The 25981-nt window shown below is 35.1% G+C and overlaps 1 protein-coding gene across 7 annotated transcripts in view; it reads left to right on the forward strand.

Annotated features, from left to right (window-relative positions):
- The window catches only part of GPD2 (glycerol-3-phosphate dehydrogenase 2), a 164342-nt gene that overhangs the window by 87004 nt on the left and 51357 nt on the right, over positions 1-25981 (forward strand). For all 7 annotated transcript variants that reach the window (XM_081261713.1, XM_081261714.1, XM_081261715.1 and 4 more), the window contains 3 exons: positions 9513-9637; positions 10984-11081; positions 12225-12388. In XM_081261713.1, the coding sequence (XP_081117839.1) occupies positions 9513-9637; positions 10984-11081; positions 12225-12388 (387 nt within the window). The remainder of the gene's footprint in view (positions 1-9512; positions 9638-10983; positions 11082-12224; positions 12389-25981) is intronic.

The raw sequence follows: 25981 nt of genomic DNA on the forward strand, positions 1-25981 counted from the left end.
TTTTTTCCACTTAATGAGTGCAGTTTAAAAAATTTTTTTTTTCATGCTAGGCATTGAACCCAGAGCCTCATCCTGCCAAACATGTGCTCTACCACTGAGCTACATCCCCAACCTAGATTTTTTTCTATTTAAAACAATGATATTTATGAGTCAAGTATTGAACAAGCTCTGAGAATACAAATAATTTTAAGAGTCAGCCTTGGGCTTGGGTTGTAGCTCAGTGGTGGAGTGCTTGCCTAGCATGCACGAGCCACTGGGTTTGATCATCAGCACCACATTAAAAAAAATAAATAATGAGTTAACTAATAAAAAAGTATAAATAAATAAAATAGTATTTTTAAAAAGAGTCATCATTGTCTGCAAGAAGCTTAGTTTATTAATATTTGTTAAAAATAATTGTTTTCTTTGAATAATGAAGGGAATTCAGTAGTGATCACGGTTTAATGAGTGAATTATCTCATGATTGTGGGAGTGATGGTGATGATGATGAGAATGGTCATCATGATCGTAATCATGATCATGATTTTGGTAAGAGTTTCAGAACCTGAATATTGATCAGGTTTTTAATCTTATAGTTAATAAAAAATGTACTTTTAACATCTCTTTATTGATTATTATCTTAAGACAGTTGCTGAAGAATGTCTTAAAAATATATATAAAAAATATATATATATATATTCCATATATATATATGGAATTGTGATTTGCAGAAGAGATGCACAAATCTTAATCTATGTTTCTTTTACTATGGTGGTGGCTTTCTGGGAGTAGTGTTTATAATTAAAATGTATAAAGAGATGCTGAAGGTAATCTATATTTATCCTTTTACTACAATTTCTGATCATATCAGTAGCCCTCTGAAGTGTGAAATAATCATGGGCATTTGGTTAATGAATTGTGCATTGTTGCTGTTCATTCATGGAATTTGCTCTTTTATTATATTTGATGCTTCACTTAACAACAAATTTTGCTTTCTCTGCGTTTGATATGTTTTTACCAAATTATTCCTGATTGTATCCATTAATCTTTAGTCACATTTGACAAAAATAAATTACTGTGATCTTTTAAAGTTACCAGTAATAATTAGATTTTTCAGGACATCAAAGTTTTTGGGGAACCACTAGATGTTAAAGGGCTTGTATAAAAATGTTTGCACAAGCTTTTTGATAAAATACTGTGCCCAAATGCAATTTTGGTGATGGAAAAGCGAAGGCTGTGGAGGGAAGAGAAGAATCTGTAGAGTCTTCATAATGAACCTTTGTTTGCATTCTCATCATTGGCATTTTCTTGAATCAATTTTCATTTGTTTCATTTGGGAATATTATTTTATAAACATAATATGCACAATTCTCCTCACGTTTTCCTGCAGGTCTCCGGGATCAATAGAAATTTCTTCACCATTTAACACCTCTGTGTCCAGTTTCTGGGCAGAAGCACAGCCCTGATGCCCAGTTGTGGGCACTTTGCTCCTAAAGGAAGCAGGAATAAGGAGCATTTGATAAATAAATATATTTATTTACTCCCTCAGGGTTCTACCAAGTGTTTTCCTTAGTTATTTATATTCTTATATGTGAGTTTATGTGTCTGGGATCACCCAGTGCATTTTAACTCTCATGGCTTCAGTTCACATTCCAGATAATACTGCCTCTTGCTGGAGGAAAACATTGTTTTTCTCTCTTAAAAATTTATATGTACTTTTAATTTATAATGGTGTCTGAGTATCACCATAATTTTTCCACATCTAAGGCAGTTTTGCATAGTGATTAAGGACATAGTTATGGAGGTAGAATTAACTGGGGTCTAACATTGGCTTCCTTTGATTAGCTCCATTACCTTCCAGAAGGGTCTTAACTTTACAGAGAACTTCAAGTTTCTCAGGGATAATGGAGAATAATAATAACTTTCTTCCCCGTAAGTAAAGGTTCGGGGAAGGGAGGACGTTTGTGCATTGCAGAAAAAAAATGCAGAGAAGGGAAAGCCTTGTTAAGAGTGCATTCTGGGAATTGGAGGCCTACCTGACTCAGCTTCTTCCCTACCCCCTTGCCATGAGGTTAGGGAAACATCCCCAGAAGTAGACTTGCAAAAAGTTTGTTGTTTGCTGGACACTGCTAATAATACCAAATTGCAAATCCCTCTTAACATTAATCTGGAAATTTAACATAATTTTGATTAATATAGTTTTCCTTTGGTGTAGGGATCAGGTTCAGGAAAGAAATGAAAAGCTGTGTTAAACTTCATCTGGAGAGATAGACCTGTGAGATTTGTTAGATTAATATTGAAAAAAAGTACTGATAAGAAAAGTAGAGGGCTGGGGATGTGGCTCAAGCGGTAGCGCGCTCGCCTGGCATGCGTGCGACTCAGGTTCGATCCTCAGTACCACATACCAACAAACTAAAGTGAGAGTCAAGAAATAAATGTAAATATGTAAAGTTTAGAATATGGTGAAGATAGCATTTCAGATCTGTTATTACTGGTTACTTAGTAAATTTTGTTGGAGTATCCAACCTCTCCAATTTGTTTGTATATGTGTATACAAGTATATGTGTATACTCGATGTGGATCAAGGATTTAACAACAAAACTCCAAAAATTATTAGAATGTGTACATGAATTTTAAAAAAAATGGAGTAGGAAAATATTTTCTTAGCACAACACCAATAAACTATAAAGAAAAAAATCTCCTAAATTTGATTTCATAAAAATTATAATTTGTCAATGGCAAAAAATAATAAAATAAAATAGTGTGAAATTTGGAAAATATTTATAACATGTCAGACAGACAGGGTTTGTTATAGTTGTTTTCAGTTTTTCCATACCTTTTTGTTTGAGTTTGTCTTTGATAAATAGTATGTAGCTGAATTCCATTTTTTGCATTTTTTAAAATACTTAGAAGATAGTAAATGAATTTAATCCAGTTATATCTATTTGGATTCTGTATCAATTTTATATTTCTTTAACCTATCTTTTTGCTTTGCTTTTTTTTTGGTTCTTTTGTGCCTATTACATTAGATCAGCTTGGTATCATGCTCTATTTCCATGCCCTTGTGCAGTTATTGCTATCCTCAATGCCCTTTAGGGACTTTTCCTGAAAGCAGATTTAGCCTTCTGACCCATGTTGATCTTGTGGTCCCTTCAGACCATCTGCTGAGCCAGCTTATGCCTTGCTGTGCTGCTGTCTAGAATGCGTCTGTCATCCTACATCCTGGCCATGTCCCAGGCCCAAACAGTGGTTAAAAGAGTAGCTTGCCAAACTCCTTGTGCAAGAGGCAGAGCCCTTCTTCAGTCCCAGCATTCAGTGCTCATCTGGCTTTATTACCTTTCCTCATAATGGCTGGTTGTATTCCTGTTTAAGCATAAGCATAGAACATAATTGACCTTTGTTGCTTCTGTGTTTTATAACTAGGAAGCCAGCAATGTATTATTTTTATTATTTTCTCTTCTCCTGTGTTGTTGAGATATTCTTGTTTTGAACATTGGCTATTTTGACAAGAAGAATGTAAAAGGAGAAACCACAGCACCAGAGACTTTCTTTTTCCTGAACAGTATTATTACAATTTTATAACTTAATAGTTTTGTGACTTTAAAATCACATGTGCATTTAAGGAACACAGAGTATGTTAATGACATAATTTAACTTAACATAGTATCTTTTATTGATAGTTTATCCATTTCCTAATATAAACACAAATAGATATTCAAGTAACAATTGAGTATATTTGTACTTCTATAAAATGCTCACATTCACTGTCAGGAAATGCCAGGCAAAGCACAGGATCCCAGTCAAATCCAGAATGACTTTGCAGCTGTACAGTGGCATTATTTTTTAAAGAAATTGATCCTTCATATAAAATGTTCAGCCTTTGGGTTAGTCCCTTTTTCTTATTAATGGCAGTGGCTGTCTGAAATCCAAAGTTAAGTGCCCAAAGCTTTTCTAAAGAAAGATTATCTAACCTTTCTTTAAACGATATCAGTTTTTCTTCATGGAGCTATGAATTTAATACCTATGCTTATGGTTCTAACGTACAAAGTATCTTAAGTTTTCTGATTTGTGTGTTATTACCTTGGTGCCTTTGACAGTTACTCCATAGTGATTATTCTTCTTGCCTTTCTATTTAAAAACATCTTTATAATGACATTTCTGAAATTTTATCCTAATGAAATAATTATACAGGGATTTTAAATGAAAATACAATCTTGAAGTACTGGCTTTAATAATGAAAAAAGAAAATAAGTATTCATAAATAAGGAATTGAATAAATAAATCAGTGTAAACATTTAATGTAATATCATCATGCTTTAAAAATAATATTCTAGAAAATATTTATTGACATGGATAAATGTTTACAATAAACAGTGTTAAATTAAAAAACCTTAAATATGGTATATGATCCTATTTTTAAAAAATGTACATATGTGATTATATACATGCATAGAAAATGTGAACATTTAAACACCCAAATGTCAACTGTGGTTATCTCTGAGTAGTGTAATTACAGGAGAGTTTTATTTTGTTCTCTTTGCTTCTTTGCATTTATTATATTGAGCATGTTTTCATGCATAATAAGATAATCAGTGAAAGGTATTAAAATGTACGTCTGTTCTATTCCATGTTGTGAAAGTTAAATGTTGTACCATTTCTCCCCTTAGATTGTAATTATCCCTCTGTATTCACTCAGCTGTCTTGAACACGAATGGGTTTAGGTGGAAGTAGCAGGGCACTCTCAGCTCAGAAAAGACAAAGCTTTGCTGAACCAGAGCTGTGCTCAGCCCAGACTCCTTGCCCTGTCCAGAAAATACTAGTCCATCTTGCAAGAATGTAGGATGAAGATAAGTGAAAGGGAGATTTCAAGTTGATCTTATTCTTTCTCTGTAACTGACCTTGTTATTCCTCCTAAGATTTCAGAGTAATTTTACTCCAGAAATTAATATTTTATCACTGTTAAGAAATTCCTGAGACTTCCTACCAAAAGTAATCAATAATAAAAAAATAAAATAATAATATCACTGTCAAGTGATCTGGTTTATTGGTCATCTCACTAATAATGTACCTTATTGCTTTCCATAGAAAGTAATTGCTAACAAAAAATACACAAAAGAAAGAATGGAAAGGGGGAGGGAAGAAGGAACCCACAAAGTATTACTAATAAAATATTTTTTTATTTAATTTTTTGTTTTTGTTAGTGGTGCTGGGGATGGACACTAGGCCCTTGAGCATGCTAGGCAAGCACTCTAACACTGATCTATGTCCTCAGCCTCTCGTTAAATCTTGAAATAGTAGCAAAGTACCTTAAATGCACAGAGAGCCCAGCCTTCCCTGCCTGGGTAAGGGGAACTTACTCTTCTCTGAAGGACAATCTTGCCGAGACTCTTCAGATCCATAGTAATGAGCGGTGACACAAATCCTGGATACATTATTTTTCATGTTCTTTAACCTAGGAACACAAAATTATGAGCACTGAATTTCACTAAAAAATACTACTTAGTTTGAGAGGATAAAATAATTTCTTCACCTTATACTTAAAGTATAAAACCAAGCTTTTAAATTTAGATCATTAATTCTTGAGGAAATAGAAAAGAACACATTAAATAACAAAGCCACACTAGAACATCAAAAGACTTGTAGAAATTTTGTTGTTTTTCCTGCAGTTGGTTAATCAGTAAAGGAAAAAAGTTATGAGAAGCTGTTATAACTTCTAGTAATGTCTTGAATCTGTGTTACCTTCCACCTTCCTGATTCCCACATTCTCATCCAACAAAAATAAGAAACTCAGAACATTTGACATACAGTAGCAGTTGAAAAATTTTAACTCTTTTCCTTTTATAGAGTTTTTAAAAATAGCTTTAGGGTTGTTTTAGGTTTTTAAAAATAGTTTTATAGAGAAATGTTTAGTAACTTTTAGGTTATATGGTGCTTTAGTATATCCATTGAGTTGTAATTTTGGAGACATTTTTGGTTTTATCCTAGAAGGAATAGTCTAATTTCTCCCCAGAAATCATAGAAATAATAACAAACAACAACAACAAAACCAGTCCAGTTTGACTGAGGGGCTCATTTTAATTTTTGTTGGTATTCACTAGGGCTTTTCACACAAATACATGTGAATAACTTCTAAAATGTCCAGTACTGGAAAAAGCAGTTTGGAGAGCTTGAAAGTGTTAGCTCTCACTTATATTTCTTGAAATATCCTCCCGAGATGGCTTGCTAATTCTTGAAGTAGTTCTCTGCCTCACACTGAATCAGTTTGGGAAAGAAAAAAAAAATCTACCCTGACAACTCAGCCCATAAAATTCTCTCTACTTATAACCCTCCAGTACCATCTTTCGCCTTGGGAGGCTGGATCTTCACTGCTCTGCTCTTTCTGTGTGCCCTGGTCCCCTTAAGGAGAACTGAGCCCTCTGGAGTCCTTCTCTAGTTGCACCTACTACCCACCCAGTCAGAAAAATCTTTCTGGAACATCAATCAGACTTCTCATCTTAAAACACTTTAGTGGTTCCCTTGACATGCAACATAATAGCATTTCTCAAAACAATAGCTGAGAAATTCTAGGAAAAAAATAAATTTTATTCATTTTTTATAATAAAAATAATTAACAAGCATACTCTGGTTCCTCAGAATGGATACCCTATAACTGAATACAGTACTCATATTCATGGTTGGGTGACAATGATGCCAAATCTTGTACTTTCTAATGAAGTATTTCTTTCTAAAAATGACCCAGAACCTGTAGCCACATTCTCAGAGAAATTTCCCTTTTGAAGAGATCCAGAAATTACTTACTTGTGAGAACCAATAGCCTATAGGACAGGATTCAAATGTTCCAAAGTAGATGAATTTGTTGATTCTTTGTCAAATTTGTGATCTTGTCAGTTCTTCCACTGATCTCCTTCACATTGTCCCCTTGTACCCTGCTCTCAGCCTTTGAGTGATAAGCAGTCCTTGAATAAGCTGGGTCATTTCAAGCATTGACTACCTTTTCTTAAACTGGTCTTTGCCAATGATAACTCCTTTCATGTGCTCTACCCATCTTGAAAACCACTCTGTAGACTGAGACTTTTCTGAAGACCCATCCCCAGAGACTGTTGAAAACTCCCAACTTGGCTGCAATTATTCTTAACACAAGTAATTTTGTCATCCATAAACTATGCCCCAAATTTAGTGGCTTAAAACAACAATATCACTTTGTTTCAGAGGGTCAGGAAATGTGAGTGAGCCTTAGCTGAGTCCTCAGGTTCTGTGACTCTCTCAGGTTGCAGTGACTTCTATGGGAAGGTGTGAGAGGGTTCCCTTCCCAATGGCTTTTGTTACTCATGACCTGTTGTGTATGGCCTTTCTTTGGTTTTTGGACTTACAGCATGAGGCTTGCTTCACCAGAACAAATGGGAGGGCAAGAGAGAGTGGTACCACGAGAGAATGTGTCCCAGTTTTTTTGTAACTGAATCACCAAATTAACTTGCCCTCATGGTTGCTAGGTTCTGCTCTTTAGAAAAAAGGTTCTAGGTCTAGCCCACATTCAAGAGCAATGGGTTACATACTAAGTGGGGAAGTTGGATGTCTGGGGACTATCTAAGGAGTCTGTCTCAGCAGACTCTAGGACATCTTTATGCAGACCCAGGTGAGGTTGCTGTGATTGGATGGATGCTGTTTTTCCTCTCAGTTTCACTTCTCTGCCTCTCTAGTATGGGCATCTTGAAGCTGTGATTGTAATTCTAGGGTTTAAAGAATCACAATCTTTAAATATTTTAAATAATCTGGCTCCTAAATGCCATTTGAAAGTCAACTCCCTCGTCTGATCTTCAAGTGAAGAAAAAATGGTCTATTTTAGTGATGAAAGAAGAACTCTCTGGGTTGGACTTACTAAGTAAAGGTGATATAGCTCACTGAGACAGTGCTTTCTTAAGAGATTTGCAAATGTGATTCTGACTATTTTGGATTTATGTCCTGAATTCAACTTCTAAACTGGAGTAAGAGGAGAGTCTTCTGTGTTTTTTAATGTGACCCTTATAAAACTCTGGGGCTCTTTGTTTGCTTGCCTCTGTTTTAGCTGGGAACTACTCAACAGTCTGGTCCATGCCTAATTCATATCTAGCATCAACACTTCCAATATGGTTCCGATATGGTTTTTGAAATATGTCCTAACTTGCTTTTTCTGTGTCTCAAATGTATCCAGTATGAAATTCTAAATTTACTGTGCATTGCTATTGTTTAATAGATCAGAATGCTACAGAACTGTCTTTGGCATGCATGATTAAAAAGAGTGCCTTGGGTCCATGATACTTATAATTTCTGTGTTATTTTACTAGTTAGTTAGGGCTGTAGCAGTTTTTGACCTTGAATCAAAATTCTCTTCTTTTTTCTCCACACTTTTCAAATATTTTGTCCTTTGAAGTCAAGGGAATTGCCCTGATTTTATGATGACATTTGGGCACGATATTTAAACTGCTAAAAGTTATAAAAACGACCCTTTGGTATTCATTGTAATAAATGGCTCTGCATTGAATACATGCACAGGTTCTCCTGTTCAAGCGTTGTGAGCCCAGACTGCTCCAGTTGCATATTCTCATTGTAATTGGATTCCATGACATTCTGTCACCCCCAAGATTGTGCCTGCCCATGGAAATTCCTCCCTGCTTGGGGATGGTGTAGACTCTGGGTCTTGTGAAGTTTGTCTTTCATCTCTAGACTTGTAACATTTGTAGAACTGCTGGTCCTCTACAATCCTGAAGAGGCATATTTGTTTCTGTTATAAAATAAAACATATATATTTTTCCCTAAGAGCAACCCTCAAATAAAGGGGCTGTCTGACTTATAGAATTTACCCATTTTTGCTCAACCTCGGCTCATAGAGAATATTTTCTTTATAGATACATGGTATTCATTTGTCCTGGATGGTATTTTCTTTTAACTCTAAAATATTACCATGTTCAAATGTTTTAGACCTTAAACTCTCAATATTAGAACTTATTCTCTTCTTTCATCCTGTTGTGATATCTTTCCCCTTTCTATACCCACTATAACACATAAAAACACCCCAGACACATTTTCAAGTAGGAGTAAGCATACACCAAAAGTCTCAGGTTTATTGGTGATGTATTAGAGTAGATCAGAGATAAGGAGCTGGAAGATGTCTTGGCTTTTGTAGGGACGATAGGTATGTTCCAGAAGGCTTTGCTATAACATGCAGTTTCTCTATGTGGATAAAGAAGGGTGCAGGCTCTCCTTTGACCCCCTAAATGTACCAGAGTGTGTTGCTGCCATGAAATTGTACTGTAATATTTTCTAGCTGTGATTCATTCACAGTTTAATATGCTTCTAGTACTGGCTTGACTTTTCCCCCAGGAAGAGCCTAAAATCTCTTAATTATAATATAGACAGTGTACTGCACTTTGAATACAAATTTATCCATGTTCAGACTAATTTTTCTTGTGATTGTCTCTACCCTGGAGAAGTGCCTTTAATGAATTACATACAAATTGTGTAATTTAAGAAGTTAATTTGGTTTTCTGGTTACACAGGACTAAAAACAGCCCTTGTAGAAAGAGATGATTTCTCATCAGGGACCAGCAGCAGAAGCACTAAATTGATCCATGGTGGGGTGAGATATCTTCAGAAGGCCATCATGAAGTTGGATATTGAGCAGGTAATTGTGTATGCTGGTTGTTAAACAAAAATTGCGACTATGCTTTTTCTACCCAATTAAATCAGACTCTTTTTTTTTTAAATGTCTTTTAACATTTCTTCCTATTGGAAACACCTATTTAGTGTATGCTGCCATAATATCTTTCAGGAGAGGTGTGTCAGTTCTTTCCTGTAGTATTATGTTTATAGGTAATCAGGGGCTTTTTCTACAGAAGCATGTCAAAGTAGCAGATTTACAAAATCACTTTTGGATGTGTTGCCTTTTAACAATTGTGATTGGGTTTTTGCCAGTGGCCACCAAATTGCTCCTTTGCAAGCTGTTTCAGGGGAGCTGTGTTGTAATGCAGAGGGAGTGCCAAATTGATCCTCTTAACTGCAACTGCAATCATACGCTTATATTGTCACTGACATATTCCTAAGGAAAAGATGATCTGAGTCATGCTTTTCCTATGTCACACTTTATTGTGTCCAGTCTGCCACCATTTGAAAACTGCCAAGGCAGTGTGGAAGATGACATTTCCCAGAGGGGTAAAAAAAAAGAAAAAAATCAGCTGCACTCCCTATCTGCTTTTCGTACATGAAAAACACAGAAGCACTGACTTGACATTGTCAAGTTTTGAATCTGTCCCCCTTTTTTTTCCTTGACAAGTTAGTTTTGAATCTGTCCCTTTTCCCTATGTTTCTCTTCAGCATCATGATGAATGCAAAAAAGAAAGAAAAAAAGAAAGAAAAAACCCAGCATGGATTTAGAGTCAGCTAACTGATGATGTGTTCTGCATTATTTGCTGAATATCTATGAACCTGAATCTTTTTATTTGTGAAATTAGTATTATAATAGTAATGCTAGCTCTTTAGAGAGGCATAATGATAATCACAGGAGTTAAGTTAAAAGCTTTTTAAAATAATCTACCTGTAAAATACCGTGCAACTGCTGCATACCATCTTTGCTGGATTTAGTGAAGGCAAGAAGGAAACTTTTAGCATGAATTTGAACAATCTGTTATCTCTAACCTGGAAAAAAATATTATGGGGAACTGAGAAAGGGAGACAATACAGAGAATGCAAGATAAATGGTTACAATAATCTTGTAACTCAAGTCAGGAAAATATCTTACACCTGGGAACTCTGACAGCATGTTTTTCTCCTATGCAAATACAGTTAAGGTTTCTAAAAAATCTTTGAGGTTGACAGCATGATGTATTATTAGAAATTTGATTAGGAGGGAGCTATCCTCGCTCAGAGGTAGAAGGTTTCTGTGTATCAATCAGTTGGCAGGGTGTCTATTTGCCATTTGAAAATATTATGATCTGTTACTGCCAAACTAATTTTCTCTGTTTTGATTTTCAGTATAGGATGGTAAAAGAAGCCCTTCATGAGCGTGCCAACCTACTAGAAATTGCTCCCCATTTATCATCTCCATTACCTATAATGCTTCCAATTTACAAGTAAGCCTTTTGGTATCACCTGTATACTATTGCATGTCTGAGGTCAATAGAACAGCACAGTTTTAACGGAAATAATCCCTCCACGTGTATTACTTAATGTGGTTTTAAGTAGTCCTAATCTTGAGTCCCTTTCAAACATTTTCTTAGGTGTATTTAAAATGTGGATTTTCCTAAGTACTCTGCAGACTTATCTCTACAGACCAGATCTTGAAAGCAATGGAGGTTGTGTTCTGTTTTTATAATTAGCAGTATCTTATTCCATTTCCTGGGAGTATGTATATGAGAAACTACATCTGTGCTAAGGAATATTAGAGAGTCATGTGCAGGGTGTAAAATACAGACCCAAATGGTACTGTGTTGCAAAATCTGAAACTACAACATAGCAACTCAAAACTCAACTATTTGAGGTCATTTTAAATGTCTGAGCTAGCAAAAACTGAAATTTTGCTAGGAAATATCAGGTTATAAATTAGAAAATCCAGTTTCCTAATGTTGTGGAAACTATCTGTAATGTTGCCTAAGTTTGTGTATTGAGGTTCAGTAATATGAAAAAAAGTGGATAGTGCAGCTCATTTAGCTGCATTAATGTAGTGATGGCTTGAAATAGATATTACAGTTTTGGCCATCTTTTGCTCTAGATTTCTGAGAATTTCTTAGATCAGTGATTCTCTTTGCTGGGTGCATGTTATAGTCGCCTGGCCCTACCCTACTCTATTTACATCAGTCTCTGGATATGTGAGGGCCAGGTGTTTGTATTTATTTTTAATGTTCCTCAAAGAGGTGTAATATATAGCCAGAATAAGATTCTTAGAGAAGATTCATTTGAAATCTCACTGATTCATTCACTTATATACTTCAGCTAGATTGTTGTCAAAAATAGTTATATAGGGCTCCTGTCCCTTTTGTAGGTATGCTTTGTTTTTCTTATATGAAAAGTCTCTTAGCCAGGTACAGTGATGCTTGTCTATAATCCCAGTGACACTTGAGGCCAAGTCAGGAAGATTGCAAGTTTGAGGCCAGCTTTAGCAGCTAAGTGTGACAAGAACTCAAAAAAAAGGAGAAAAGTTTCTTGTAATTTAAGGTGGCATTCCGTTACATTATACTCTGTTTCTAAAGAAACCGTTTTCCCTATTTATGCTGTAGATGGTGGCAATTACCTTACTACTGGGTAGGAATCAAGCTATACGATCTGGTTGCAGGAAGTAATTGCCTGAAGAGCAGTTATGTCCTCAGCAAATCAAGAGCCCTTGAGCATTTCCCCATGCTTCAGAAGGACAAACTGGTAGGAGCGATTGTCTACTATGACGGTAGGTGATGTTTTGATTTTTTTTTACAAGATATTTTTCTCTCTTACTGTGACCCCTTAGAACATACTATGACCCTTACAGTAAATTCTTAATGAGGTAGTTTTGCAGTCTTACTTTTAATGCTAATCTTAGCATACAAATGCACACATGTACATGCACTGGTTCACCATTTTCTTTAGCACTGGTTTAAAACTACCTATAATGTTTTTGCTTCTAATGTTATTTATTTTACATACTCCTTTTCTTCTCTAATTTCTACATGTGTCTCATGGTTGGTTTGGTCCATTTCTCATTGTTATGGATTTGGACCTCACCCTCGTGCCATTTAATTTGTTATATGTTTGCCAGTGAATACTTGCCTTATGAATATATTATAATGTTGAAAGCAGCTGAGGATCTGTTAGGTTTTCTAGATGAAACCTCTATTTTCAAGGGGTTATAAACCTAGAGAAAAATGCCCCTTGGGCTGAAATTGACATATTTGTATTTTGCATAGGACACATTCTTGAGAGTATAATTTATGTAATGAAGGTAGATAAACATTGCATCTGTTAAACCAAACCCTAAGATTTTATTGCTTATTTTATTGATGTTAGATGTTTTCTACCAGTGACATTACCCAGTGTCCATTTGCTGTGTGTTCAATATGAATTCTTTGTGTGTGTGTGTGTGTGTGTGTGTGTGTGCACATAGAATATATTTTTGTGCACTTTTATTTAAAGGAACTCTAAACACTTAATCTTAACTACAGAAGGGGCACAAAACAAAATAGTCAAAGCCATTTGTGAAATTTTACTGGTAGTTTTAAAAGGTGTGTGGGACTGGAAAATGGTCCAAGGATATCCATTTACAAGGAAATAGCTGGACACAGATAATTATACTTGTTCAAAAGGTCTTAGAAATTTTGTGAGCAAAGCATAGCTTAGGCTTTGTATCTCAGTTACTCTCCCCTTTCCACATTATGTTGTCTTTTATCTTTGATGTTAGATATCTAAACTCTTAGCATGTAGAATTTTTTTGTTATTGTTGTTTAAAGAGTCTTTCATATCTATGCTTCATATTATGGGATGTCCTCAAGGCCAACCCTACCTTTTTTCTTCTTTCCAGTGTTTTGTTTCTGAATCAATTCAGCTGTCTTTCATATATAAATGCAAAATGTGTATGCTAAGGGGGCCACAGGGGCCAAACTGAAGAAAATGTCCCAGGAGCAACAATATTAGAAAAAATGTTAAGGGTCTTAGACAAACATTAAAAGCTAGAAAATTAACAGTTTGCAGTGCCTTCCCACATCTGACCACCACAGGGGGGCCACTTAACCACTTTTTTGGTGCCCTAGATTGAGCCTACATGTTAAAGGACAACCTTGACTGTGAATTTGCTTTCTCTGCATCAGACCCTTAATGTTCATCCATTGTAGTTTATTGAGTGATTACAGTAAAGAGGTTTTTGGTTTAGGAGAAGTAAGAAGGCATTCTGTAAATACCATCTTGCTCATCTTGACATAGAAATGTTTGTTGCCTTTGCTTTTATTACACATCCTTTTCTTATAAACCTTCTCAAATTTTTATTCATTTTCTATATCATGTGTTGTATTGGGCAACCACTAATTTTATTTATTAGGTTGTGCATATGTGAATCACCTCATGAGGTATATTATTGGATATCATATCTGAATTTGTGACTGTCATGTGTTACTTTTGCATTCTTATGAATTATAGATTCTTATTGATTCTACATGGAAAAACCAAAGAAAATCTATGTTACATAATGAAGAGGAAACATTATTCTACTAGAATTAAGAGAAAGAAGAATTTCTTTAGTCTAGAATTGATCTTTATAGCTTGTTATAGGTTGCAAAATTGTAAGTTGAGCAAAGATTATTGAAAAATTTTAAAATTGTTATTGAAAATAATTTCAAATTGCTAACTTGGAAATTGGTTGTAAAATCTTAAATAATGAACTGAACAAGAATTATTTTCAATATAATTCTATTCTGATTATTATTTGCTGTTACACCTTGTTCTGAAATGATATAGACCTAACTATGTCATACCTGAGGTGAGGCAAAACAAAAATATACAACAGTAAGGTTCTTCGGTTTTACAGCTGTATTCACAGATAGAGACAACTCCTGTTTAACCTAATATAATGTGATGGGCAAATTAAGAATCTGCATGGAAATAACTTACAGAGGAACTTGTAGGTGAAAGAATTGAATGCAGTAGATGCATGCTTAGAAAATGTTAAATGCCTTATTCTTTGACCAAAAGAAGAATTCAAAGTATTTCAAAGAGAACAAAATACCATTGTGCACATTAACCATTACAAACCCAATTGAAAAAATTTATAAGATAAAACTTTCTTAACAAGAAAAAACCCCATACTTTTCCAAATAAATGTTTATTATGAGACTATAATAACAGTCTCAGTGTGTTAGTCAGCTTTTCATTGCTGTACTGAAATACCTGACACAAACAATTAAAAGGAGGAAAGATTTCTTTTTTTTTAATGTTTATTTTTTTGTTAGACACAATACCTTTATTTTGTTTATTTAGTTTTATGTGGTGTTGAGGATTGAACCCAGGACCTCGTGCATGCTAGGCGAGCACTCTACCACTAGAATATTCATTTTTATTCCAGCCTAAAACTCAGACCCATACCCAAGGACAGATTTCTTTTGACTCATGGTTTCAGAGGTTTCAGTTCAGAATTGACAGGCTCTATTGCTTTGGGCCTGAGGTGAGGCACAATATGTGGCAGAAGGGTGCAGCAGAGGAAAGCTGCACAGCTGAAGACAGCTAGAAGCAGAAACAGAGGTAGAGAGGAAAGGGCCAGGGACAAGATACATTCCTTAAAGGCATGTGCCTAGGGACCTACTTATTTCCATGCTCCTCCTGCCTACAGTTTCCACCACCTCCCTGTAGTTTCAAATTATTAATCCTTCAAATGGATAAACCCACTGATAATGGTAGAGGCTTCATGATCCAACCATTACCCAAAAACTCCACTTCTGAATTTTGTTTCATTGGGGATCACACTTTCAACACATGAGCTTTTTGGGGACATTCATATCCAAACCATAATAGTTCACCTAAATGATTTCAAAATGAATTGAGGCTACATGAAATAATGTTTTTAAAATACTTAAATTCACATAAGTACCCATTTAAAAGTGAACAGAAATAATAATTTTTATAACTCATACCTAGGAAGAATTTTAATTCTGTTGAAAAAGTGTTATAAGTGATCCTATGAAGTTTTGCTAACTAAAAATTATTGGTGATACATTATCATACAGCTACTTCAGCACCATTGAAAAGTGAAATATAACAGTGTGAAAATGCAGTGAGGAAGACTAGTAAATATTATTATGAACTTGGTCCAAGAACTGAGATAACCTTTAAGATCTTGTCAATATAGACATATTAGGGCTATTCCATTTGAATTCTAAAATGTACAAAGGTCCAAAGAGTTTTCTTAATCACTCATAAGCACAGTTTATCCTAAATAATTCTGATGGCTATTTCATATGATTAAGGCAAAATCAGTTTTCCCACAAAAGTCCATAAAGCTAATGGAGTAAATTCTCTGCACTTTTGATACAGCAATGATGGTGATTATTCTGTATATGGCGTCATTGTGATCCATTGCCATATTTTATTATTAACTGCTAAAAACAAACTGACACATAGAGGAATAACTACTATCTTTTCGGTACAGACAGAGTAAATGTCAAGTTTCTCAGTTAAATCCACATGAAATGAAAATTGGGATACAAAGTGACATACCAGGCTTTCCTCTAGTTGTATTTTATTTTATTTATTTATTTATTTTTTTTTGAGAGAGAGAGAGAGAGAGAGAGAGGAGAGAGAGAGAGAGAGAGAGAGAGAATTTTTAATATTTATTTTTTAGTTCTCGGCGGACACAACATCTTTGTTGGTATGTGGTGCTGAGGATCGAACCCGGGCCGCACGCATGCCAGGCGAGCGCGCTACCGCTTGAGCCACATCCCCAGCCCTGTATTTTATTTTTATGTTCAGTTGGAGAAAGCATTCTCTAAACAGTCAAGTCTGGCTTTCTGAGTGAGACATGTACTAGTGTTTTCTATGTAGCCCTTTGCTTTCTCTTAGTGGGACACATCAGCTGGCCCTGGCCACAGTCATTACCAACCATGAAAGGGTTGCTATGAGAGAGCATGGTGACCAAGCCAACTCTTCCTCAACAAGAAGTGTTTAAGGCATGCCACCTTGGGTGAACTTAGCAGGCTCTTAAATTATGTGAACCAGCTGCTGGGAGATAGCCAGTTTCTTAAGGAATTTATTTTATCTTTCTCTATCCACTTCAATTTTCTAGTTCCCAGTGTGGATCTTTTGTGCCATTCTAGTTGGACTTCAGTCATCCAATCCAGTGCACAGAAAATGAGATATAATTAAAAATCATTAAATATTTAAAACCATTAAATACCCCCGTTAAGCTTCTATAAAATGAAACTGTAGAACAAAATTATAGCTTTAAATTCTTTCTTTCTGCCAGTCAAGACATTGACAGAGAGAAATGTCTGTTATTACATACCTGACGATGCCTGTAAGTATTCCTCATGCACATATGAAAATAGCAACCACAAGAAATTGCATCAGCTTTCCTAATGTAAATAAAAGTTGGTTACATCCATGTTTCAAAGAGGAAATTAAAGCCCTGTGTTCACTAGAATATTCATTTTTATTCCAGCCTAAAATTCACAGCATACAAATAGATGAATTCAGCTCATGAGAGAGCAAAGCCAATTTAATCTCTGGCTCCCCTGAGGTAAATGTAGTTCTCGGTCCTGCCCCCACCCCAACCTCAGCTATAATCCCTGGATCCTGGAGGTAAAAATGCATTGAAGTGAGGAAAATTCTTCAGCAGGATATAATGATCCAAAATGACAGGGACAATAATGACAATGAATTTCATGTCTCCCAGTCATGAGCTGGAGATGCTTGACTAGGCTGACTTACACAATTAAATTGTTACAGGTACAGCAGGAGATGCAGTTAGCTGTGCTTTGGGGAACGATGCCTCTGGCAAAAGGCAAATTGTGGAATTCAGATCCTTTTGTTAGGAACAAACTATCACTCCTTTAAGCATGTACCCTAGATGATTGTGCACTTTAATAAAAGAAAGCCTGGGTAAAGACAAGTCTTTTAAGGTGTTGATCTATCAACTTTAAAAACTTAAAAAAAAATCAATTACTTCATTCCACAAAGGTGATTTTTTTTTCACTCATGGTTTCATTTTTGTGTTTTTCATTGAGTTCCTGGAGATAATCATATCTTAAGATGGTGCTTGTGATCTTCATTTACAGTATTTATAAACAGTTGTTGAGCAAATTGGTGTTATCTACTTTAAATTGGACAGACATATTTTCTTCATAGCAGAAATAGCTTAAATAGAGAACTGAACATTCTGTGTCTGTAACCAAACTAGCAGTGCCATTTTGCAAGTTTGGACTACTTGTGTAACACTATTCTTAAAAATTGGAATGGTTTCTCTGAAGCAGAGGGTCTTGAGTAGCACAAGACCATTCACTGGGTTGTAGGAAGAATACATTAGATCTTCTACTAAGATTATCTTTATTCAATTCCATATAAGGTCTTCTTTTGTGAATGGTTCAAATGTACATAACATTTGGTACAGGGTACATGTATCTTATAAATGGATATACTTACTGGGGATGTATACTGACATTTACTTTTAGGTTAATTTTAATTTCTTTTTTGGACCATTGAGCTGGTAATTTGCCATCATTTTATTTCTTTGATAATTGGCTAATTTAAATATTTTCAAGATAGATGTATTCGGCATGAGGAAAAATTCCTTTGGAAGTGTAAATGTTACTGAATCTCTTCCTTCATTTCCCAGGGTCCAGTTTTTATAAACATTGATTGAGGTGGCTAAGAAGAAACAAGCAAAACTATTGAATAAGAGGGGATAATATCTTGGGGACCTCAAAATTATAAAATTTGATACAATACATTAAAAACTTGTGTTATTTTTATTTTAATCTCCGTGTTAAAAGAAAAAATAAATTTATTAAGTTCTGTGAACAATTTCCATGGCTCCTACCATTTTCAAGCCCTTATTATTGTGCAAACAAAGGTTTAAAAATATGCAAATATTGGTACATACAAAAGAATACATATAACATGTGTAGGATGTAAAGCTTAATCACAAAGACCCTGGAATCCCAAACCAGCCTTAAAACCTAGAATATTACCAATACCTTGAAGTTGTAGGCCCCTATTCTCCAATTTCATCCCTCTTTGCTAAATACTAACTGCTATTCTGAATTTTATAATTTGGGTTCTGTCTCTCATGCTTTAAAATTGTATCACATATACATACATTTAAAAATGATCTGCTATTTAGTTTTCTTTTTAAACTTTGTAAAAATATTATATGATGTATTTATAAATAACTGTAAACACTTCGGGGAGCAGTTGGACACCCTGAAGTCAAGCATGCATGCCTCTTTATGATCCAGTAATTCTGTTATTAGGACCAGTACTTATGTGTGTTCACCAGAAGACATCTAAAAAAAAAAGTTTATCAAAGCACTGGGTGTAATTTAAAAAATGGGAATAATACAAACATTCATCAATAGACAAGTGAATAAATAACTTATGGTCTATTCATGTAATAGAGCAAAACAGCATTGTGTATGAATGAACTATAACTAAATCAAGTAACATGGATGAGTCTTAGGGAAATGATATTTACAATGGGATGATACACTGTCTCACAGTTGTAAGTATCACAACCATAATACTTTCCTGCCAAGGTTGCTGCCTTGTAGTTGAAACATCCATTTGGAAGTAGATGACTTGAATTTATAACTTAACCGCATTTTGAGCCACATGTCGCACATCTATAAACTTAGGCTTATGATACCTAACACGCAGGCTGTTTTGGACTTAAATGAACTAATAAATATAAAGTACCTTTATAGGTACAAAGCATTATTCAATAATTAGTTGTCTTATTTGTGCCAATTTTATAGATACTCTGTTATCTGCTGGATTTCTACTTGCGTAAATTTCTACTCAAGTGAAGCATTGTTTATTCAAGTATCCTCTTTTTTAAAAAAACTTACTAGGCATTTAGTAACACCTAGTAGTTATTTGAACAAACATATACACCTACACTGAAAGCATAATAATAATTTTTATTTCTTTTTTTTAAATTAATGCAGATTAACTGTACAAAACAGTGGGTTTCTCTGTGTTGTGTTCATATCAGTATCCCTTTATGTATTTAAAGTGGGACATTTCTTCCAGAAAAATTTGCTAAGCATTCTTATGGAAAAAGTAAAAAAAATACCATTCACATGAGCATGCTCCAGGTAATTGAACTTTAAGGGTTAAAAAACAATATTTTAAAAGAGTTCCCTCTAAAATCCTTTTGGCTATTGATATAAAACATTTGTTTTAGTATTTCTCCTTTTCATGGGCGGTTTTACACCTCTAAATTAAGCAGATAGTTTTTATCTTGATTTCCTACTGTCAGCTTTCTCATTGTATTTTTCGTCTTGGTCTCTGTGAGTTACATAAACGAAACTGACATTATTGCTCATATAGCAGGCATTTTTTCTTTTATTTTTTGCCCTCAACTGCTGCCTTTTTGCTATTCAGTGTATCTGGATACCAACTAATGCTAAATGAAATTTGACATGTACCCCTAAGAAACAAAACTTATAAATTGTGGCTTCAAAAGAAACCTTGAATAAATAGGACACACTGTGTCCACCCAGGCTAACATCCAACATATGCTTTAGCTTCCTGATGATGAGACAGAGCAAGAGAGCCCTCAGGAAACTTTACAATTGTTTATTGCTCACTTTACCAGTATGTATTAAATACCAGGCTTTCATGTTCTTAAAAATTATTTTTAAAAAATCAAAAGTACAGAGAAGTAATTTTGATCAGGTATAGCAGACTGAGCGAGTGGTCATCTGTGTTATACTCTGTATATAAAAGCTTTAAAACTGCCAAAAATCTACCAGTATAAGCATACGTATAAGGTTATTTGAGCCAAATAGTTACGGTGGGTTCACAGTAGGTTCTTTTCCTCTCCCTCTTTGGGTTCAGTTGCCATCCCTTCCCATCTCACTTTTTTAAAGCAGTAGGATCAGTGTCGAAATCTGCTATGTTCAGAATCTGTTCATTTTTTTTTTCTCCCAACTTGTTCATTCATACAAAAAAGTATTTACAAAGCCTTCACTATTTGCTCGGCATTGTGCCTGGCATTAGGGCCAAATGCATGAAAGATAGTCCTGAGTTAGCAGATTTTGAGAGAGTTCATTTTATATGATGTGATACATAGTTCCTACTACCAATGATATTTTGCAGTTGTGTAGCAGAGAATGACTTTCTAAACGTTTTTTTTTTTTTTTCATAAGTTTTCTTAGTCAACTCATCTCTGTGTGTGTGCTGGGATAGGATATTTTGATCCCTATTTCATAGGAAGAAAAGTAACTGTCAATAAATAACAGGATTAGTATTTTAGATACATGAAGATATTAAAGTATTTTTTAACTCAAAAAAGAGAACTTTACTAAATGAAGGTAATAATGACATGTTTCTTTTAGCTACCACTGATTCTTTTTAAAAAATAATTAATTTTAATTAGGTATAAATGACAGCAGAATGCATTTTGATTCATTGTATACCATTGTGACACAACTGCTCATTTTTCTGCACACAGTGTAGCTTTACAACATATGTGCAGTCATACATGTACCTAGGGTAATGATGTCTATCTCATTCTAACATCTTTCTTGCCTCCATGCTCCCTCCCCACCCCTCTACCACTGATTCTTGAGGATTGAACCCAGGGTCTTATGCATGTTAGGCAAGTGGTGTACCACTGAACTATATCCAGAGCCTGTCACTCTTGTTAAAAATAAATAAATAAAACAATAAAACCAAATAGTTAACTAAGTAAGTCCATTTTGTACTATGGTAAATTTGAACATATGTGAAAATAATGAGTATAATAAAATGAATTTTATCACTCATGGCCAGACTTCATCTGTACTCTTATTTGCTCCTCCCCCTCACCCAGATGACAAGCATTTCATCCACAAATATCCATGAATATTTGTTCTGTATCTTTAAAGTGAAGGGTTCCATTTTAACACAGCCATACCACACCTAAATTATTTAATTATATTTTCTTAATATGAAAAGTCTGGTTATGTTGACATATCCCTTGTAGTCTCATAACTTTAATACGTTCCTGATTAAGAAATCAACTCATAAGATGGACAAAATCTTAGTTATGGTTTTATAAGTTAATTAGTTAAAAAAAATCTTGATAGGTTTTCCATACTTTCTTTTGCTTCTTTCTGGTTTGATTTAACAGGTCCTCCATTATTTCCTGTAGTTGGTAGTTAGAATAGTCCATCTGTTGCTGCATAGGAAACGATATCCCAAGTTAGATACTTAAAACAACAGTTAATTGTTTCTCATAGTTCTGAGGATGGATGGCTTAGTAGGGTGGTTGGAAGCCCTCATACAGTTGCACTGAGATGGCAGCTGAGGTTGGAGTTGTCTAAAGGTCTTTTTGCCCACCTGTGGGGTGTCTTGTGACTGGCTGGCATCTCTCATGGCTTCTCTATGTGAACTTTTCCACGTGGTAGCTGTTTTCCCCCAGTGAGAGTACAAGAGACTAAAGCAGAAATAAAAGGCAGATCTCTTTGCCTCTCCTTGGAAATTAATAGTGATTTTTACATTCTATTAATTTATATAAATTATGGAGGCAGTGAGATTTAAGGGATAGGACTTTATAAGAATAAGAAAAACAGGAGGAAGTTTATCTGGGAGACATGGAACAGCCGAGACATGGAACAGCCTAATAACAAGCTTTAGGGAAGTGGAATCTATTTGTTGTGTCAAAAGCCCTTTAGAGTTGGTAATAAAAATTTCCATTATGAGTTTTTTCCCCTTTGCTCTGCGTTACCTTTTTTTTTTTTTAAATCAGTCTTTAGAATCATTACCTAGGTAATTACAATATTTCATTAGTGGTTAAGGGGTTGCAAACTGGTACTTTTCTGTATTTTTCAGTTATTAATTGAATTACTTATAATTTTTCTGTTTCAACTATTTGCATACATTGTATATAGGAAAACCTGCGTAAATGCTTAATTCTTTCCATATATTTACTAGTTTTCCAAAGAAATGAATTTTTTTTCCTAGCATCTTCCAAATGTAATGATATTTTGAAGGCATTATTAACATCAACTCAACAATTTTGGTAGTTTGAAATGGGAGTTACTGATGTTCAAGTTGCCCATCTCTGGGCAATGGCACCTCCTCCAGATGGTTCCTGGGCCCTTTTGTTGTACTGTCTGTCAGTAGCCTATGATGACTTCTCTGCTATCTGCTATGACAAGATATTTTGGACTCATCTTGAAACTTTGGAAATTTCAAGCCTTGGAAGCAGCCATCGATGGCTCCAATAAACCTTGCTTCCCTTGTGTAGAACATGGTAATTAGAGACCTTAATCTTTTTTCTTTTTCATATGGAATGCTTCATTAATTTGCATGTCATCCTTGCGTATAGGCCATGCTAAACTTCTCTGTACCATATATGTATATGTGCTTTAAAAATGAGCACTAGAGACCATAGCCTATTTCCTATGGTTGTTCCTTGCTACTGATTAGTTGTTATTTTAGGCCATATGATAGAATGGATATGAGGAAATAGGAAGTAAAAGGCTATAATGATTAGTCATCAAGAAGCTACAAGGACTGGTCTTTAGGAACTGATTTTTTCCATGTTATTACACAGCAATAAAATGCCTCCTACTTATCTGTTGGCAGGATCTTTAGGTGCCCACTGTCCTAGCTATTTAACATGTGTTCTAGCATCCTTCCAATGGAAAACAAGAGTCTGCCCAGCAAATTCTTAGAAAAAGGGAGAAAGAGAGTAAGAACTCAACTCAAATCCATCTGGGTGTTGCTCTGCAGATCATACACAGTAGGTCTCTTGGTGTGATGGGAAGCCAGCCTCATATTATACATCTGACCTCCCAAGAAAGAACACTAATAACAACATTCTTCAATTAAAAAGCCCCATACTTTACTTGCAACTACTAATATTACAACCAAGACCTTGGAAATGTAATAGAAAAGTTGTGGAAAAAGGCATTGGTTACTTAGTCCTAATAAATATAACTAACACCTTGGTAGAATACATTCTCTGGAGCAAAACAGATTCCTATTTTAGAATGTGAGTTTTCAAACTAGTTTCATTATTAGTCTTAATACTTATTTATATCACACTTTATATTAGTAAAACCCTCCTTAGACTGTTAATACCCACCCACAGAATATTTGAACCACATTACACCTAATTTTTTAAAACTCAGATCTGCTCATCAAACACACACACACACACACACACACACACACACACACACACACAATTTCTTTTTTTTTGCTTTCTTTTTTTTTATTGGTTGTTCACAACATTACAAAGCTCTTGACCTATCATTATACATTAGATTGAAGTGGGTTATGAACCCCCAATTTTACCCCAAATGCAGATTTCAGAATCACGTCGGTTACACAACCACAATTTTACATAATGCCCTATTAGTAATTGTTGTATTCTGCTACCTTTCCTATCCCCTACTATCCCCCCTCCCCTCCCCTCCCATCTTCTCTCTCTACCCCATCTACTGTAATTCATTTCTCTCCTTGTTCATTTTCCCATTTCCCTCACAACCTCTTATATGTAATTTTGTATAGCAATGAGGGTCTCCCTTCATTTCCATGCAATTTCCCTTTTCTCTCCCTTTCCCTCCCATCTCATGTCTCTGTTTAATGTTAATCTTTTCTACCTGCTCTTCCTCCCTGCTCTGTTCATAGTTGCTCTCATTATATCAAAGAAGACATTTGGTATTTGTTTTTTAGGGTTTGGCTAGCTTCACTAAGCATAATCTGCTCTAGTGCCATCCATTTCCCTGCAAATTCTATGATTTTGTCATTTTTTATTGCTGCATAGTACTCCATTGTGTATAGATGCCACATTTTTTTATCCATTCATCTATTGAAGGGCATCTGGGTTGGTTCCACAGTCTAGCTATTGTGAATTGTGCTGCTATGAACATCGATGTGGCAGTATCCCTGTAGCATGCTCTTTTAAGGTCTTCAGGGAATAGTCCGAGAAGGGCAATAGCAGGGTCAAATGGTGGTTCCATTCCCAGCTTTCCCAGGAATCTCCAAACTGCTTTCCAAATTGGCCACACCAATTTGCAGTCCCACCAGCAATGTACAAGTGTACCCTTTTCTCCACATCCTCGCCAGCACTTGTTGTTGTTTGACTTCATAATGGCTGCCAATCTTACTGGAGTGAGATGGTATCTTAGGGTGGTTTTGATTTGCATTTCTCTGACTGCTAGAGATGTTGAGCATTTTTTCATGTACTTGTTGATTGATTGTATATCCTCCTCTGAGAAGTGTCTGTTCAGGTCCTTGGCCCATTTGTTGATTGGGTTATTTGTTATCTTATTGTCTAATTTTTTGAGTTCTTTGTATACTCTGGATATTAGGGCTCTATCTGAAGTGTGAGGAGTAAAAATTTGTTCCCATGATGTAGGCTCCCTATTTACCTCTCTTATTGTTTCTCTTGCTGAGAAAAAACTTTTTAGTTTGAGTAAGTCCCATTTGTTGATTCTTGTTATTAACTCTTGTGCTATGGGTGTCCTATTAAGGAATTTGGAGCCTGACCCCACAATATGTAGATCGGAGCCAACTTTTTCTTCTATCAGACGCAGAGTCTCTGATTTGATATCAAGCTCCTTGATCCATTTTGAGTTAACTTTTGTGCATGGCGAGAGAAAGGGATTCAGTTTCATTTTGTTGCATATGGATTTCCAGTTTTCCCAACACCATTTGTTGAAGATGCTATCCTTCCTCCATTGCATGCTTTTAGCCCCTTTATCAAATATAAGATAGTTGTAACTTTGTGGATTAGTCTCTGTGTCCTCTATTCTATACCATTGGTCCACCCGCCTGTTTTGGTACTAGTACCATGCTGTTTTTGTCACTATTGCTCTGTAATATAGTTTGAAATCTGGTAACGCTATACCGCCTGATTCACACTTCCTGTTTAGAATTGGTTTTGCTATTCTGGGTCTTTTATTTTTCCATATGAATTTCATGATTACTTTATCTATTTCTACAAGAAATGTCGTTGGGATTTTGATTGGCATTGCATTAAACCTATAGAGAACTTTTGGTAATATCGCCATTTTGAGGATGTTAGTTCTGCCTATCCATGAACAGGGTATATTTTTCCATCTTCTAAGATCTTCTTCTACTTCTCTCTTTGGGGTTCTGTAGTTTTCATTGTATAAATCTTTCACCTCTTTTGTTAGGTTGATTCCCAAGTATTTTATTTTTTTTTGAGGATATTGTGAATGGAGTGTTTTTCCTCATTTCCATTTCAGAAGTTTTGTCGCTGATATACAGAAATGCCTTTGATTTATGCGTGTTGATTTTATATCCTGCCACTTTGCTGAATTCATTTATTAGTCCTAGTAGTTTC

Source organism: Spermophilus citellus (assembly GCF_964194105.1).
Source record: "Spermophilus citellus genome assembly, chromosome: 11".
Classification (NCBI taxonomy): domain Eukaryota; kingdom Metazoa; phylum Chordata; class Mammalia; order Rodentia; family Sciuridae; genus Spermophilus; species Spermophilus citellus.